General features: G+C 48.2%; 6 protein-coding genes across 6 annotated transcripts; 2 read left to right on the top strand and 4 right to left on the bottom strand.

The window, feature by feature from the left end:
- Positions 1 to 617: 617 nt before the first annotated feature.
- On the bottom strand, positions 618 to 3,694 carry BDV37DRAFT_235701 (ATP-dependent RNA helicase DBP10). The gene has a single exon (XM_032080539.1). It carries the CDS (start codon positions 3,476 to 3,478, stop codon positions 695 to 697), a length of 2,784 nt encoding a protein of 927 aa, XP_031947416.1. The 5' UTR covers positions 3,479 to 3,694; the 3' UTR covers positions 618 to 694.
- A 182-nt stretch (positions 3,695 to 3,876) lies between these two features.
- Positions 3,877 to 5,074, top strand: BDV37DRAFT_3980 (putative replication factor-a protein). The gene is made up of 3 exons (XM_032090565.1): positions 3,877 to 3,921; positions 3,993 to 4,072; positions 4,168 to 5,074. The coding sequence occupies exons 1-3, from the start codon at positions 3,918 to 3,920 to the stop codon at positions 4,909 to 4,911; spliced, it is 828 nt and encodes a 275-aa protein (XP_031947415.1). The 5' UTR covers positions 3,877 to 3,917; the 3' UTR covers positions 4,912 to 5,074.
- Positions 5,075 to 5,364: 290 nt separating this feature from the next.
- BDV37DRAFT_267649 (MATE family efflux transporter) lies at positions 5,365 to 7,285 on the bottom strand (the record flags this gene model as incomplete). The annotated part of the gene is made up of 2 exons (XM_032084058.1): positions 5,365 to 6,171; positions 6,227 to 7,285. The coding sequence occupies 2 exons, from the start codon at positions 7,283 to 7,285 to the stop codon at positions 5,365 to 5,367; spliced, it is 1,866 nt and encodes a 621-aa protein (XP_031947414.1).
- Positions 7,286 to 8,045: 760 nt separating this feature from the next.
- On the top strand, positions 8,046 to 8,878 carry BDV37DRAFT_235699 (DUF202 domain-containing protein; the record flags this gene model as incomplete). The annotated part of the gene is made up of 2 exons (XM_032080538.1): positions 8,046 to 8,338; positions 8,436 to 8,878. Coding segments are annotated over exons 1-2 (521 nt in total), but the record flags the coding sequence as incomplete, so codon positions are not given.
- On the bottom strand, positions 8,878 to 10,282 carry idi1 (isopentenyl-diphosphate delta-isomerase IDI1). Its single transcript, XM_032080537.1, has 3 exons — positions 9,940 to 10,282; positions 9,483 to 9,821; positions 8,878 to 9,417 (listed from the first exon to the last, which is right to left on the bottom strand). Exons 1-3 carry the CDS (start codon positions 10,181 to 10,183, stop codon positions 9,182 to 9,184), a joined length of 819 nt encoding a protein of 272 aa, XP_031947412.1. The 5' UTR covers positions 10,184 to 10,282; the 3' UTR covers positions 8,878 to 9,181.
- Positions 10,283 to 13,398: 3,116 nt separating this feature from the next.
- Positions 13,399 to 15,817, bottom strand: BDV37DRAFT_235693 (putative C2H2 finger domain protein (Ezf)). The gene is made up of 3 exons (XM_032080536.1): positions 14,110 to 15,817; positions 13,986 to 14,059; positions 13,399 to 13,922 (listed from the first exon to the last, which is right to left on the bottom strand). The coding sequence occupies exons 1-3, from the start codon at positions 15,079 to 15,081 to the stop codon at positions 13,781 to 13,783; spliced, it is 1,188 nt and encodes a 395-aa protein (XP_031947411.1). The 5' UTR covers positions 15,082 to 15,817; the 3' UTR covers positions 13,399 to 13,780.
- Between the last annotated feature and the right edge of the window lie 206 nt (positions 15,818 to 16,023).

Here is a 16,023-nt window from a genome sequence, read left to right as displayed (position 1 = left end):
TGTGATTCCAACCGAGATATCGCTCACTCACTCGCTCAGCCCTCTGGCACACTCCCGGTATATCATAGTGTGTGTAGGCTGTATATGAGAGATAGTATATCCTTGCCACTTTTTTTTCCGGCACTCGGGGTTGCTTGGTACCGTTGTCTTGGGAATCTGGGATAAATGAACTCGTCTCCACCAAGGGTGGCCTGTTGCATGGATGTGGGCGCTCAATTCAGAATTTTATTTGTTTATGTTAGGGGTATATTGCGAGAGGGTCGCTGATGTGATCGCGATGTGATATGTCTTTTATTGATTCCTATGTGGAGGAGGGGCCAATCAGCTGGACGATTGTGGATCGGGGGTGTGGCGGTGATGGAGGAACCTAAAGGGCTTTGGACTTTACTGTTTACTGTTTATTTTTATTCGCTTTCTGTGGTGACGATGGTGAGGCTTGTTGGCTGGGCAGAGGCCCGTACATATACTAATGTACATGTTTAGGTGTCTATGTGATTAGTGCTACACATGTATACTGCTTACAGGGGTTGGATTATGGCAGAGATACACGGTCTATATCATTTGGTCTTATTGCAGATGCTGTAAGAAATTTTCATTTTCATATCACAATGCCCGACTAGATGTATAGACTGCAATATGCGGTGGTATATACAATGCGTGCCTCCATGACAGCGCGTTCTCCAATCCATTACGTTCACTTCTTCCTCGACGGCCGGGCATTCTTCTCTCTTCTCTGCTGCTTCAGCTTCCTTGCCAGTCGGATATCATCTGTAGATTTTAGTTCGCTTCTGCCGCCTGCAGCCGCGCCTCCGGCCTTGGACAGCTGGCGCTGCTTGGCTGCTTCGCCCTTCTTCTTCATCTTCTCGTAGTCGCCACGTAGGCGGTCGGCCGCCTTGGGCGCCTGTTCCTTCCGGTGCTGGAAGCGTCGTCTCCTCATAGCAGTATTGAGCTCATGGACGAGAGCAGGAGTCTCTTCCTCACCCACACGTGGCATTTGTCCCAGACGCTTGCCCTTCCTCCATGCGTCGAATCGTCCGCTACGGAAGGAGGAAGCAATTTTGGCGCCAGACTCACCCTTGACAAGACGTGTACCTTTGGATCCATCTTCGTCATTCTGGCGTGACACGTACTTCTTGTGCCGCTTGTCCCAGCGCATCATGGTACGGGGCTCGGCGAACCCGCGAGCACCCTCATCACCAAGTAGATCCATTGTAGCGCTGCGCGAAGCTTGAGTAAAGTTGGCATTGGTACCAGTGTGCACACCATAGGCCCTGTCTTCAGCCAAGTTTGTATTGGATGGGGTATAGGACATGAAGTATTCGGGGTTTTGGAAAGATGCTGCGTTGTCCTTCTTTGCCTTGCCACCGTTATAGGAGGAGAAAGTGACTTCAAGATCTGACTCGGATGCCATCGACATGTTATCGGGCACTCCTTCGCCGACATCCTCATCGTCATCGGACTGGACACCGTTCTCCTCAGTCTCGTCGGCACCTCCTTTGTTTCCGCTGGACGCATCCTCCACGAAGTCTGACTGCTTCTCAGCCATCTCCCGTTTCTTCTTCTTGTGATCAAGGGTAGTACGGATCCTCTTAATGGTGTCGATGGCTTCATCACCTTCGTGCTTGCCATTTCGTCGGTTGTGTACTTCGAAAATTGTTTCCTGCGGCCGGTAGCCTCCAATCCGGGCAAGCATCTTCTCACGTTCTACTTCCATTTGACTTTCTTGGTCGTTGAAGAGAGGATGTATGGCTGTCCAGTTGTCGGAAGATACAACCTGTTTCGCCCGCTTAGCACTTTCAAGAGAAGCCGAATTTCGTGTTCGCATATAGAGCTTCTCTCCCTTTCCAGCAATAGTCCGTTGACCGTAGATGTCGGCTTCGTTTTCTAGGACTCTTGTAACCCATTCACAGCTCGTCGACAGGCCATCCCTAGGCAAGCTGCCGACGACCACATCTTCGGCAAAGTTAACCTGGCCATCATACTCGCGGCCAATGACAAGTCTCCTTCCAAGGAACAGTTGTAAATCAAGCATATAGGGGGCATCTGAGTCCCGGACCAAGCTATAACTCCAGCCCTTCCGCCCCGCACGAGCCGTACGACCGACACGGTGAACGAAGATCTTAGGTTGAGATGGGAAATCGTAGTTGATAACGTTTGCAAGAATTGGAATATCAATACCACGGGCCGCAACATCTGTAACAACGAGGATATTCGAAAGACCCGCTCTGAAGTTCTGGACTTGAATCTTTCGAGCGGTCTGGTCTAAGGAACCGTAGGCATAAGAAACCGCAAATCCGGCCTCCCGGAGTAGGGAATATAAGTAATCCACATGATGCTTCGTTGCCGCAAAAACAATAGTCGAATACTTTGTGGGAGACTCCTTGAAGTTAATGGCCTTGTCATCCCCTCGCTTCCGCTTCTTGAAATTCTTGCTATCACCCTGCTCCTTCTGGCGCTGCGAGGCCTCAGTTGGGCCAGTGGGCATCTTAATGACTTCGTGGAGGATGTGGAGCAAAGCACCTTCCTTTTCCGCAGACTTAACAGAGAAAAAGACGTTCTCAAGATCCGGCGAGATCTTGCTTTCAGTATCTAGACGAATAAGGGTAGGCTCCTGTAAGCCAGCACGGGCGAATTCCACCAGCGACTTAGGCAACGTCGCAGAGAACAGCAGAGTCTGTCGGTTCGCAGGAAGGCCATGCAAAATTTCCGTAAGTTGATCAGCAAAACCCATCTCGAACAGTCTATCGGCTTCGTCAAACACAACATAACGAATGCTCGACAAGTCCAGATTCATTTCTACCTTCAAATGCAGGAAACGTCCGGGTGTCGCAATCACAATATCAGGGTTACCGGCCATCATGCTGAACTGTTCCTCCAAACTATCACCACCAACAAGAAGGACAGACTTCAAATCCGTGCCCTTTCCAAGCTCCTTCACAACCTTCAGGGTCTGCAAAGCCAATTCTCTCGACGGTGATAGAATCAGTCCACGAGCTCCGACCTTGATACTGTGACTCTTCAATTTCTCGATCATAGGGATAACGAAAGCAGCGGTCTTTCCGGATCCGGTACGTGCCATACCAACTACATCCTGACCGTCCATAATCACGGGGATAGTCTTGCGCTGAATAGGAGTCGGGACAGAGAAACCCTTCCGGGTAATAGCTTTCAACAGGTGCGCATTCAGTCCCATTGCTTGGAAACCACCTCCCTTCTTGACGGTACGGCCCTTGAGATTAGAAGCCTTCCTGTTGGCCGAAGCCTGTTGTCCTGCAATGAATGCCTCGTCATCTTCGTCGTCGTCGTCGTCAACATCTCCTCCAAGGAAATCAAGCATTTGAGGTGGTGCCGTCTTCTGTGGCCGCTTTGTCTGTTTCAAAGACGTATCGTTGTCGGAATCGCTGTCATTCTGGAAAAGCGCATTTGTGATATCAAACTCATTTTCTGACGCCGCTGGCGACGCTGCGCGGTGAGGCATCTTGACCTCTATTGACTATTATCGTACCTATTCGCCAGCAAAAGCGGCGGGATGAAAAAAAGTTCAATGAAAAAGGGACCAAAATCCTTGCATAGAAATCTTCATCAACAAAAACCAGGGTATCTCAAACAAAGCACCAGCAGTCCCTGTGAAGAGCGATTGAAAACGACGAGAAAAGACAATCTTCCTCTCCTCGTCCGATAATTAGCACTCTTATCGATCCTCAACTTTTTTTGTCGGCGGTGGAGAAAAAAGTTCCAGGCGGTCAGGGATCAAAGTTGCTCCGGGCTGTAATGCAAACCTCTCAAACAGCTATGTCCCCGCAACGCGTCCAACGCGTCCAGAAGCGGTAAAATGGCGATAATTGCTTTCCGTTCACGAAGTCATTGACGATAGAGCTCCAAGTTGCATAGCTTAGTTCAGCACAAAGTAATACAAAATGGGTAAGTCTTTCTCTTGTCGTACACATATTCGTAATATCTTCTTCTTATCTGTCGTTACTGATAAATTTCAGATAATTATGGTTATGGTTCTTCCTTTGGAAGCGGTGGTGGCTTCGTGCCAGGAGAGACCAACAGCCCCGCCGGTGGAAAGGTATGGATGAGCTCCAAATCACGGATGACTTGAGATACCCCTTCTGTTATTCTAAGCTTTCGGCCGGCTCACACTAACTCTAATATCGCAAACAGAGCGCGGACGGCAACAATACTACACTCCGCCCCATCACAATCAAACAAGCCCTTGATGCGACACAGCCCTATCCCGAAGCCGATTATCAGATTGACGGTGCAGATGTAGGCAGCATTTGCTTTGTCGGACAAGTTCGCAACATCAGCACCCAAAGTACAAACATCACATACAAAATAGACGACGGGACGGGGGAAATCGAAGTGAAACAATGGGTTGACTCGGCCACGGCGGATACCATGGACACAGATGATGGCAAAGCAGGAGCAGGAAAGAGCCAGGTCGTGAACAACGGATATGCCAAGATATTCGGGAAAATAAAGACGTTCGGAAATAAGCGATTTGTAGGATCACATTGCGTGCGGCCCTTGACGGATATCAATGAGCTCCATTGCCACATGCTTGAGGCTGTTGCAGTGCATCTTTTCTTTACCCGTGGTCCTGTTGGTGGCTCCGGCGGCAGCGGCGCCGCTGCTGGTGGAGCGGGGGGTGCTGATGCCACTATGGGGGGTGTTGATGAATACAGCGCCGGCAGAGGCCTTCCTGCCATGAGCCCCGTGGCAAGGAGGGTGTACAATTTGTTGAAGACGGAACCTCAGAGCAATGAGGGTCTACATGCTCAGCTCATTGCGGCTAAGCTGAGTTTGCCCATGCCGGACGTCGCCCGCGCTGGTGATGAGCTGCTTACTGCTGGTGTGATTTTCTCGACTGTTGATGAGCAAACCTGGGCTATATTGGATTATTAGATTTATGGTGTCTTTCTATCTTTACTACCTACTTACTCACGTCTATGCATATGTCTGGAAACCAAAAGGCGTCAAATTCATGTGTTCGTTGCCCCGATAGCCTACTTTGCGTTTCATAATCCTGATGATAATTGAAAGCTCGTTTCTCCTCCTACCTTCCAGTCTTTTATTGAACGCTAGCTACAGAACTAAGTGTTAGAACATGATAACAACACAGCAAAACTCTCTACACTAGGTGAACGTTCAAGATACATATCAACATCCAATTTGGCTTCATTCCAGTACACGGCCGTTATAAAAATACTCCGCAGAACCTTTTTCATCATCCCATAACACTATATAGGCAGAAAAAGTTTAACATCATCTTCGACAGACAACAACAATCGATGGATGGTATCGAAAACATAGGTTATGGCGTCATCTCATCATAATATGCGGATATCGGTCATGATTCTATGCCATTGCGTTTCTCTGAATAGCATCTTGAACCGAACGGTTCCAATCAGTTTGTATCAGGAAGATCAGCTCGATCACTGATACCAAGAGAAGGGCAAGAGCAACACCGGACCAGAGTCCCAGTAAACCCCAACCCAGTCCAAATGTGGTCCCGAAGCTAATGGGCATTGCAACTGCATAGTAGCAAAAGAGCTGGACATAACCGCCTATCTCTTGTCTGCCAATCCCACGAAGAATACCGTTGCAGTTAGCTGCGAGGGCGTCAAATAACTGGAACGCTGCACACAATGGAAGGACCTGTGCTACGAGCTCGATCACTTCTTCTTCTGGGGTAAATAGCCGTGGGATGTATGAGCGCAGGGAGGAGAGCAATAGCATATTGAGCACCCCTACGATGACGGAATATCCCATTGTCACTTTGGCTGAAATCTTGGCGGGACCAACAAGAGTTGCTCCGATCAGGTTTGCAACGCGGGTACTGCCAGAAATTGAAAGGGGAAAAGGAACTTGGAACATGATACTGGCGATGGTCGATAGAACCGACTGGGCAGCCAAGGGGGTTGTGCCGAGGTATGACGATGCTAAGGTTAGTATTTCAAAAGCGAGGCACTCAGCTTCTACCATTACCAGACCAGGTAAGGCAAGTCGGATCATTGGGCCCCAGTTGCGCAAGGCCTTGGTAGTAAACCCATTCCAACATTCCGCACCATCAATGAAATACACATAAAGGAACAAAAACAGCGGCATCAGATTGTCTGTAATAGCTACTGCGATAGGGGCGCCAACAAAGCCCCATTGGAATTTCTATCCATCTGGTTAGTCACCGTGAGTGAGATAACTGCAGCCTGTGGTGACTTACCCAAACAAACAGCCAGTTCATCAAGGCGTTTAGAGGTGCGCAGATGAGTAAGACATATAGCGAAGCAGAAAAGAGTCCTTGAGCCTGCACATAACGCTTCCCGCTCTCAAAGCAAGCGTATCCAGGTGCCCCCAAGATGACAACCTTCAAGTACAAGCCAGCAAGTGCGGCGACCTCTTTCTCCGGGACAATCTTCATGAGGATTCTGTCCGCAAAGAACCACAGTACAGCAATCGGGATAGAAATGGTGCAAAGGAAGAACACCATCTTTTGCATTTGCAGGCCTACCAGCTTCTTCCTTCCAGAACCATATGCCTGTGCACACAGAGTGTCTAAACTGGTTGCTAAACCTTGGTATACAGCATATCCTGTTATGTTCGCACTCATGCTAGCTAAACTCACTGCACCAAGCTCTTTCTTGCCCAGGTGGCCTAGGGTGAAAATGCTGGCTACTGTCAACGAATATTGGAGCAGGAAAGTGGCCATTAATGGAGCAGCATTTTTACCGATTACCCGCGCCTCCCGTCTCCATGTTGTGTGAATTAACCCGGCTGCGACAGCCTCTTCCCACTTTCTGTCAACCTCTTCATCATCTGTGGCATTGTATTCGCGACCGTCTACTTGGTTTCTTAGGAGCGCCGTAGTTTCTCCTGAAGGTGCCATGGTTGGAGTCACACGCCGCTTCGTCCTCGCCTCCATGACATTATTATCGCTGAGAAGATCCCTCTCATCCTCGATGGCGCGTTCGCGTTCCCTGCGTGTCAGCCTCTCTCGTTCTCCAGTATATGGTACAACCGTGGCATGGGAGACCGTAGTGAAGAAGCTCGGACGACGGTAGGATCCAGCTAGAGAATGGGGGTTCGTGCCGGGCTGACTGTTTATCGCGCGAATAGTAGATGTCTCAGAAGCATCGTCGTCAGTACTAATCATTGAATCCTCGTCATCCGCATAGTTCTCTAAATCTCGAGCAATTGCGGCCTCGGCGAGCGGGGAACTAGATAGGAAGCGGCCATGTACGGTTTGCTCCTCCACTGAACGTGGAGTGTTACCGCGGCCCATTGTGACGGTGGTGTAATGATACAAAGGGTGCGCGGAGAGACGTTAAAGCTTGGTATGTGTTGAAAATTGTGTGTTTAATAATACTTCACCATGGCCTGATGGCGCCAAATATATACAAGCTCGAGGGAGCTGTCAATGGAGAAATGCGGTGACTCAGAGAAAGAAGGAAGAGAGAAACAAAAACGGAAGCGGGGGCGGGCGATGGTGTCGGTAAGCATAATACGCTCTATCAGCAGATTTTGCCTCTAAAAGAGCTTTCAGCCATTGAATTAAAGTTGTATGGACCGCTATATGTGTTGGATCCACTTTCTTTGGCTCCAGTTGATGCATGGGCCATTTTTTGAGTCAGCTCGTATTGACTAACGTTTTTTTTTTTTTTTTTCTCAATCATTACACAGTAAGTTCTGCTGATATACACAGTTTTGATCAAGTAAAGTTAATAGATGAAGGAATTATGCCGTATCCATTGTCATGCACAAGCCATAGAAAAACGTGCAAGCAGCCCCCGCAAAGGCAAAGCGGACCCCCACCATGAACCTTGGAGGGTGAGAAACGGTCCATAGAGAATGGTTCGCGTAGTGGAGGTGTCGATCCAAGATCAATTAGCGATGCTTCATCTCTTTGACATCGGTCATTAGGGTGCTGCTGCGAGATCTCATTCGTTTGATCTGCGCTGGTTATGAACCAACCCAGGCCAACATCAGCCACGAAGAAAAGCGCAGGCCAATGGCAGGGAGATGGACCATGCAGGGATCAGTGACATCATTCCCGATTGAGCCTAGACATGTGAATCACGTGGGTCTGTCATCGGATCTCTGACATATGGAAACGCGACTCAAGAAACATGCCCCCCCGACTTTGCTCCTTGATGAGAAGGATGCGACTTATTGTTCTTATTGTTATATCGTCGCGGTAGTGTTTCACCCATACTTTGGCTGGCATATCGACCCCCACTATGCCAGAATCTACGACAAGCCAAAATGCTGCTTCTCTTCGGCCGCGGTTTAATCCGGTGATCAACCCGGCGAACTCACGCCCCGTTCTGGTAGACGAGTAAGCGCTTCTAGTCCTTATGAACAATATTTATATCTTGGGTTATTCAAAGCAGGATCAGGGAAAAAGAGAACACTTAGGACTGACCCCGAAAAAGACACTTAGAGGACAACCATCATATCTTCCTATCCCGTCCCTGGCTTGGAGCCCTGTTATTCGAAAATGTCACCTCCGACGCCCGCGATCACTGCGCTAACGAACGAACCTTTCTGTCTTGGCTTCGTCTTTCTATGTACCTTGCGGTCGTTTCAGTAGCTATCATCATCTCGTTCCATTTTCATGGCGGGCCGACCGGACTCGAGCGACGGATGGCTCTGCCGCTGGGTATTATGTTCTGGGTCCTTAGCTTAGCCTGTTTGGTTAACGGGTTTGCAAACTATGTGCGCACCGTGCGAAAGTACAGCCGTAAAGCGGCTTTGGTACAGAGCGGATGGAAAACACAAATGACATTTACAGTGGTGGGGACCGTAATTCTAGGGAGCTGTATACTGTTCTTGGCAACGGATGCAAAAAGTAATAATTAAGAGAATTGGATTTGCTTTTTCGCTTAATGGAAAACCCCGCCTTGAGCAGGCTTTCTAAACAATGCTCTATCGTAGACCCATGTCGTGAGTAGATAGGACGCCAAATTGTAACAAGAGAGAAGGGATCTGTCACTAGCCCCAGTAAATGAAGATAGGTACCTATAAACATAAAATAAGTCCTGTTCATACATAAATAGTGCATTTGACTAGCCCATGCCATGGTATCATAATTCGAGGAAGCAGACGGAAACAGCCGAAAGATACCGCTACATTGCAAGACAAACGGATAACATATCACCATTTTCCGTTTAGCAGAATCTCACATACGCCGGATTCCTTTCTCGCCCTTGTACTTCTCCAAGGTTGGAGAGCCGAGGTGGCTCCACCATTCGAACAACATCGAATTGCAGATGAGTTTGAACCAGGGTGTGAATTTCAACCCCGGCTGCTCAAACATCGTTTTCAATTCGTCGGCCGAGACATACTTCGTGTCTCGTACTTCATTCGCGCTAGGATCCAACTCTACATCGGCTTGGATGAAGAGAATATAGTCGACTTAATGATGTTAGTTTTCGACGACAGCTGGTGATGAAGTGAAGGTCAAAGGATATGAAACATACTCTCATGCTCTCCCCATTTTCCATCGCTAGGAGCCTTGTAATGTATTCTCGTGAAAAACTCGAACTTATCCAGGGGTACTTGCTCCGGCTTAATTCCAAGCTCATGTTCCAGCTTCCGCTGCGCAGCCCGCTTCACGCCCGAGATAGCGGCATCCAGCTCAGAACCGGTCTCTCCAGCAATTCCAAGGGGGTGAGAGCAGCAGGTGTTTGTCCACATATCCGGGAAGGTGATCTTCTCGCTGGCGCGTTGTTGGAGGAGCAAGCGCTTGTTGGAATCGAAGAGGAACACGGAAAAGGCACGGTGGAGAAGGCCCCGGTCAATGTTGGTCATGAGGTGGCCTATTTTCAAGTAATTGAGCCGTTAGTAAACGGTATTGGCAAAGAGGGGAGGAGGCAAGACGCCAGCAGGAAAATTGCACTGCACCAGACGAGTACTCATGCAGAGGGCGGATCTTACAGATTTTCTTGCTGGCACTTCCGATAGGCTTGTCATCATCATCCAGAACGATGCATACTTCATCCATCAGACGGACTTGCTCCTCGTCGTAACCTGCCAGCTCGCTGCTGCTAGCGGCGGAGGGATTGCCGTCGGCTTTGGGGAGGACTTCGCGAGCCAAAGAAGTATCGACCTCTGGGAAGAGAATAGCAACATTTTCCGCCGTAATTCTAGGGGGTTCGGTAGTTGTAGTAGTTGCGCTCATTGTGACAGTTAATGTATGACGCTCACAATCCAAAGAGGGGTACTATTGTCTGGACCTTCTGGAGCTGGAGGGGAAAGGGGAATGAAATAATCCCCGCCCTTCGGAGGCGGTGTATCACAGCAAAATTAGTGGAGGATCTGGAACACCCGCTATTGGACTCTCTACCTAGTAGTAGCGAATCGCGATGGCTATACAGGCAATCTGAACCTACCACTACCTACTTGGAAGTTCCCTGCAAGCCCCCACGTAATTCATTGCAGAAAACGTGTCATACAGAGCATAGTGTCACCCACTTTAGGCTGGCTGCTCATTCTCCATGTTCCATTTTTTTGGTCATATCAATCATCGCTCGGCCGGAAGAAGTAGCTTGATGCAGAACATGTCGAGAACATTCGAACCTTGCTGGGCGTGCTTCCTATATGAGACAAGGCTACCGTTATGAGCGCTTCCATTTACCGGATATAGACTGCGACTATCGTAGATCTACGATGGCTACTAGATATAGTAGCACGCATAAAGATAGAATTCAATGTAAGCGTCTCATAGTACTCATCGGTACCCTCGATATGTCCAAACGGTGCATTACTTGGGCTACATACTGTAGTGCAGCTGAAATGACACATCATTCTGTACATATGTGAGGTGGTGAGATGCCATGGATAGTGCCCCGCATATAGAAGATTATGGGACGTCAGCTGCAGCCATCTTCTCAATTTAGTATACGGGTGGCTTATAGTTCCGCTGGAGTTGGTCGGCCCTAGCGGTCAATATCCAAATCCATTGAGCACTGCATGTCAAACGAAGGCTAACATATACAAGGCAGATGTTGGTCGTGCCAGTCCTAGCTAGCCTTGTGAAGCCGCGACTCCTATTAGCCAGCAGCGAATGGACGGAGCTCGGTATTTCCCTTGTCACTCCTATCAGATAATAAACCAGCTACAGTTCTCTAACATGGCCAACGGATGAAAGATAATTGCGTAAAGGGTGAACCGGTGATAAAATCCGGACATACATGCTTTCTATCGCGGCAACAATCAATAGCATTCGCAACGAGATCTCCGATGTCCCTGAAGACGGAAATACAGCAGGGATGAAGTAGTGCAGATCGGGCCCAGTCCTGATAGAGGTATGCAATGTATAGAATGAAAACAATGGAGATACCGAAGATCGACAGCACTCTCTTGGTAACATGGCGATCTGAGTTATGTCTTAGAAGCCTGGGTTCTATCACTCGTGACATTAGAGTTTGGGAATCGGCGACTCGTCAATTTCGTAACGATATACTTTTGGAGTCCCTCGCATACTTTGGCTATAGTGTACTTCTCAGTCAGTTGACACTCAGCTGTACAGGGATACTGCCTGCGTACTTATTGGTGTAGCAGACCAGCAAAGGCCGGGAGGATGTGAAATTCTTAATGTGTGAAATTGGCCGTCCCTGATATATGCTTGTGCTTAATAGTTAGTGTTATGCTTATGTTGGTTTGAAAATGGCCCAAAGTCTCCAGGCTGCCTGTGCATTCCAGAAGTACCTTGGCTGGGATTAGTGTACACTCCCTCGGCAGCCCCAGCTGAACTGAGACAGATTCGCACACTGAACTGTATCCCTTGTTGTAGAGCCTCTGTAAGCATAATTCCACATGACCTGTGGTGGCAATAGGAGCAAGGATTGTTAAGCCAACCACGACGCATAGGATATGGATGGGATTCGATCTTGGCATATCGTGCCTTGCTTGGTCTAGCGTGTACATCGCCCAAGGGGGAGATAAGGCTGGAGATGCCGAGTATGCACATATGTACACATGTCCCTCTAGCCAGAACCTCACATGATAGCCTACAAGGATGCTAACCAGATCAATCCATGTTGATCTAGAATAATAAGTAGACCCCGGTTACAATCCCAGAAACTTCCCGTTTCTGGAGTTATATTGCGAGTCGAGATGACTCACTATGAGGATGATACTAGGTTATTACTAGGTAAAGAAACAGAAATACAGTAGGTACCTGCCCTTATCAAGTAATCGGAGTTGCTCCAGAGTCTCTTCACGCAAAATTCAGTTATTCTTTGTTTAATGTTAGCTTTGGACTGAATACAAACAAAGCAAAATGTCGAGATTAAATTGAGCCAGATGGTTGATTTATCAGGTTGAGGACATAATGACTAAGTGTCCGGAACCCCAACCTCCAAGCACGGGATGACAAATTCTTTCCTCGGCCCCCGGGCCTTCTTTTACTCTTTCCTATTCAAGAAGTCTGTAGTTATACTAGTAGTTACCTAGGTATGTCTATCGACTAGTACCTCAGCTAAGTAGTAACTATGTTTGGTTCAATCTTAAGAAGTCCATAGCCAATCCAGGTAATGATCTAGTCCACACGTTTTTTACAACCCAGTTAATGGCATAATGGAACTTATAGGAAACCTGGCCCTGGCTCCCAAAATTTCCGAGGCAGGTTAGACGCTATAGCCGTAGCCACTTAACGGCGTTGCTTGGAGACGCGCTTGTTTGAAACTAAAGATTTAGGGCTGTTCTTCCAGAAATTAATCCGCCCGTAGCCGTTCCAGAGACCTGTTCTACTTTTAAGGCGCATTGTCGGCTCCGAGCTTCAAACGGCCAGACTCGCTTAGCGAGAAATGGCCAGAGCAGCGCAGATTGACTCGCCACAAGCCTGATCTCATCATAAGGCTCTGCTATTGTGATAATAGTAATCATGACAAGCATATATCGACATATATATAAAAATGACGGATTCAGATTCCTCGGGTTCTCCGGCACGGACGGAGCTGCGAGTTTTACTCCACGCGGCGTACTCCGTACATTGTCTCTCTTCGGCCGCCTTATATTTCATGCGAGGTAGTAGTGAGCACTGAGCAGTTTGGTGAATCCTTTAGTGATCGCCCGGGTCGCGTACGGGGAAGCTTCCGTGGTAAGATACTAGGTCTCATTAGCTTGACCATCGCATGAACTCGACAAATGAGCTTTCAGAGAAGGTGACCAGTAACGCTATTTGAGTTTCGCGACTTTGTGGCCCCGGAGACCTGCCTAGTGTTGTCGTTGGCGTCTATATGGTTCCAGAGCCGTCGGCTCGTGCACAGAACAGCTTAGCCGACGTGAGTATCCCGTTGAATCCTAGTTTTTCCGGTTAGTGAAACAGGGCCGAAAATCCAAAAAGAAAAAGTAGTCAAATTCATAATTAACAAGGCTTTGGAGTATTAGGTCGTTCATATCCATGTGTTCAGGCATGAGCCAGCCATGCGATGATACTCATTTCTAACGCTTCCAGATGCTGTACTGGTTCTAATGACAACAAAAGGGGGGAAGAAAAAAAAAAGGAAAAAAGGAAAGAAGGAAAAAGACAAAGTAATGACAATTCCAAACTCGAACAACATTATCCAAAATACTTTATGCAAAAGAATTTCATAAAACAATGCAGATAGCCACCTCATCCACAAGAGCATTCATTATGTCCCAGACAAATGTACATCATTCATTACTGAACTGAGAAGTCATGCGTATAACAGTAACTACCATATCCGCGATCAACGCAGTAATGGCTCACCATGTATCTTGATTGTTCTCGATCACTGTGCCAGACATACAGCTATTTTTTCGGTAAGGACTGCTGTCGTTTGTTTCTGCCGTGGGGATCTTTGGGAGGGAGTCCAGAGAGGTGCTGAGACGCTTCGACCTTTCTGGAGACATCCGTGCCTCGTGGTCTTCGGGGGCAACCGTCTGCCTTGTGTCTATCATATCAAACCGTATTAGCTTGTATACACATATACACTACGGTAGATTTGCTTGTTTACCTCGAGAGTGTATCCCGTCGACCGAACCGTTTGCCACAATCCTCACAACCAAATTTTCGGATTCCATGATGGATCTGCGTTTTTATCAGCTATGTATTTATGAGGAAACCGCGATTCAACTCACACTATCTACATGTCGCCGAAGGTCAGTCTTTCTTCCGAATGGCTTTTCGCAGAACTCGCAGTGGTACGACTTTCTGAGGCTTGGGTCATGTCTCTTCACATGTTCGCGACAGTTAGAACGTCGAGTGAACCGGGTACCGCAGATGGTGCATTCAAGACCACTTGCAGATAGTATCTTGCACCGCTCATCGGGGAGTTCGCTATCGCTTTTCGTCAATTGAAAGACTACTTCAACGGGCATTTTTCGTGCTGTAGGCTTTCGGCCCTCATCCCTCTGACGACCCAGACCTGGGTTTAATTCGACAAAAGTATCATTACCGTTATCGGCAAAGTGTTGAGATTTTGAATAAGCATCGTTGCTCACTGTGTGAGGCATTTGTGAAACCGAGCCAATTACCGTAGTATCACTGACCTCTGTCAAAAGGTTTTGCTCCCAACTGTCGTCAGGTTCTTCCTTAACTTGTGACTGGATCTCGGAGCTAGCAGCGTCGGATTGGGGGGTATTCGGCCAAAAGTGAGAGGAGGGGGCACTCAAAGTGCCAGAATTTCTGGCGAAATCCATAGCAGAGCCATAGCTAGATGGGGCGTTCAGAGTTTGCGGGCTGTAATAGGTAAGGGGCGAGACAGAAACATCAGAGTGAGCACCAAATGGCTCGTAGCATGGTCCTGGAGAGAAATGACCGACGTCCAGCGTCGTCTCGAGAAGGGATTCGGGAGGGATCATCTGATTCGGCCATTCGGTTACCGGCGATGGGTATGTGTCGGGTGGAAACAGCCTTAGCTGACTGGATGGGTCTTCCATCTCACAATGGGAGATTCCCAAGCCAGTAGTCGACTGCGAGTTTCTTGGATAGCTCGAAACAGAGCACATAGGCGATGAATAAGCAGAAGTATCTTCCAGCATTATGTGATTTTCCGGTGGCGATCGAACGAAGGGCGAGGGCGAAGAAAACGATGTAGGAGCCTGCTCCATTCTCAAGATCCACAACTGTGTTTAATCAAGAAGAACAACAACAAAGAGAGTAGAGTAATACAGGGAAGAATGAAGCGAATGTTGGAGGTAGTAGCGCCAAAACACAATTGTGCTATCCTCACGCTCGTTAGACTTCTACCTAACAAGTGGGTAGCTCGCGGGTTCGAAGGCTCTATATTTGATTCGAAACACGAAAGAAGGGAGGGGGATAAAATTCATCTATATAAGTATTGGTGACTCAGTAGCATTTCTACTGATAGGTGAGGTCAGGAACAGGCATAGACTGTGGCTGATGGCGATCTCGATCAACTGAGCCATATGATAATTGGAGGGGAGTGTCCGCCGCAATGACACGATGAAGGGCCGTCAAGCAGTGACCTTGACGCCTGGTCAGCCAAGGCAGATTCGACGGACTGGATGTGCATGGATGCGGTGAATAAGAGCCACAGAAGAAGGGAAGAAGGGTGTAGGGGTGTGGGAAGTCTAGCTGTGGGAAAGGGCCGGACCGGGTTGTCTGCAGCCCATGTCTGCAACATTGAGATAGGCGCGATAATCCCAAGTCATGCACAATTCCTTAGCGCCGAAAAAGTGTGATCAGGCCAAAGTATCAGTCATTGCCGTAGGGTTGGGCAAGACAGTGTTAGGCATTGTTTTTGATTAACAATTGGAGGAGCCGCCATTGTGGCCAGGGTTAGTGGGTTTGCCCGAGTAGGCTCCAGGCAAAATTGGAAGGGAAATAGAGGAGAAAAAAAAAAAAAAAAAAAGTAGCTAGCGGGGAGTGGGAGACAGGGGTGTAGAGTAGTGTCGTGTCATGTAGGATAGCAACGAGAGAAGGCTCGTCTCGATGGGGATGTTTGTGAGTGAGTGGGTTCTGTTCGTTTAGATCGAAAGCAAGAAAAAGACCGCATCAGTTCATGACAACCAGCGCTGAGAAACGAAGGC

The sequence above is a fragment of the Aspergillus pseudonomiae genome, assembly GCF_009193645.1.
Source record: "Aspergillus pseudonomiae strain CBS 119388 unplaced genomic scaffold BDV37scaffold_1, whole genome shotgun sequence".
NCBI classification, from domain to species: domain Eukaryota; kingdom Fungi; phylum Ascomycota; class Eurotiomycetes; order Eurotiales; family Aspergillaceae; genus Aspergillus; species Aspergillus pseudonomiae.
Note: the sequence above shows the minus strand (reverse complement) of the source record. Positions and strands in the feature narration are given on the sequence as shown.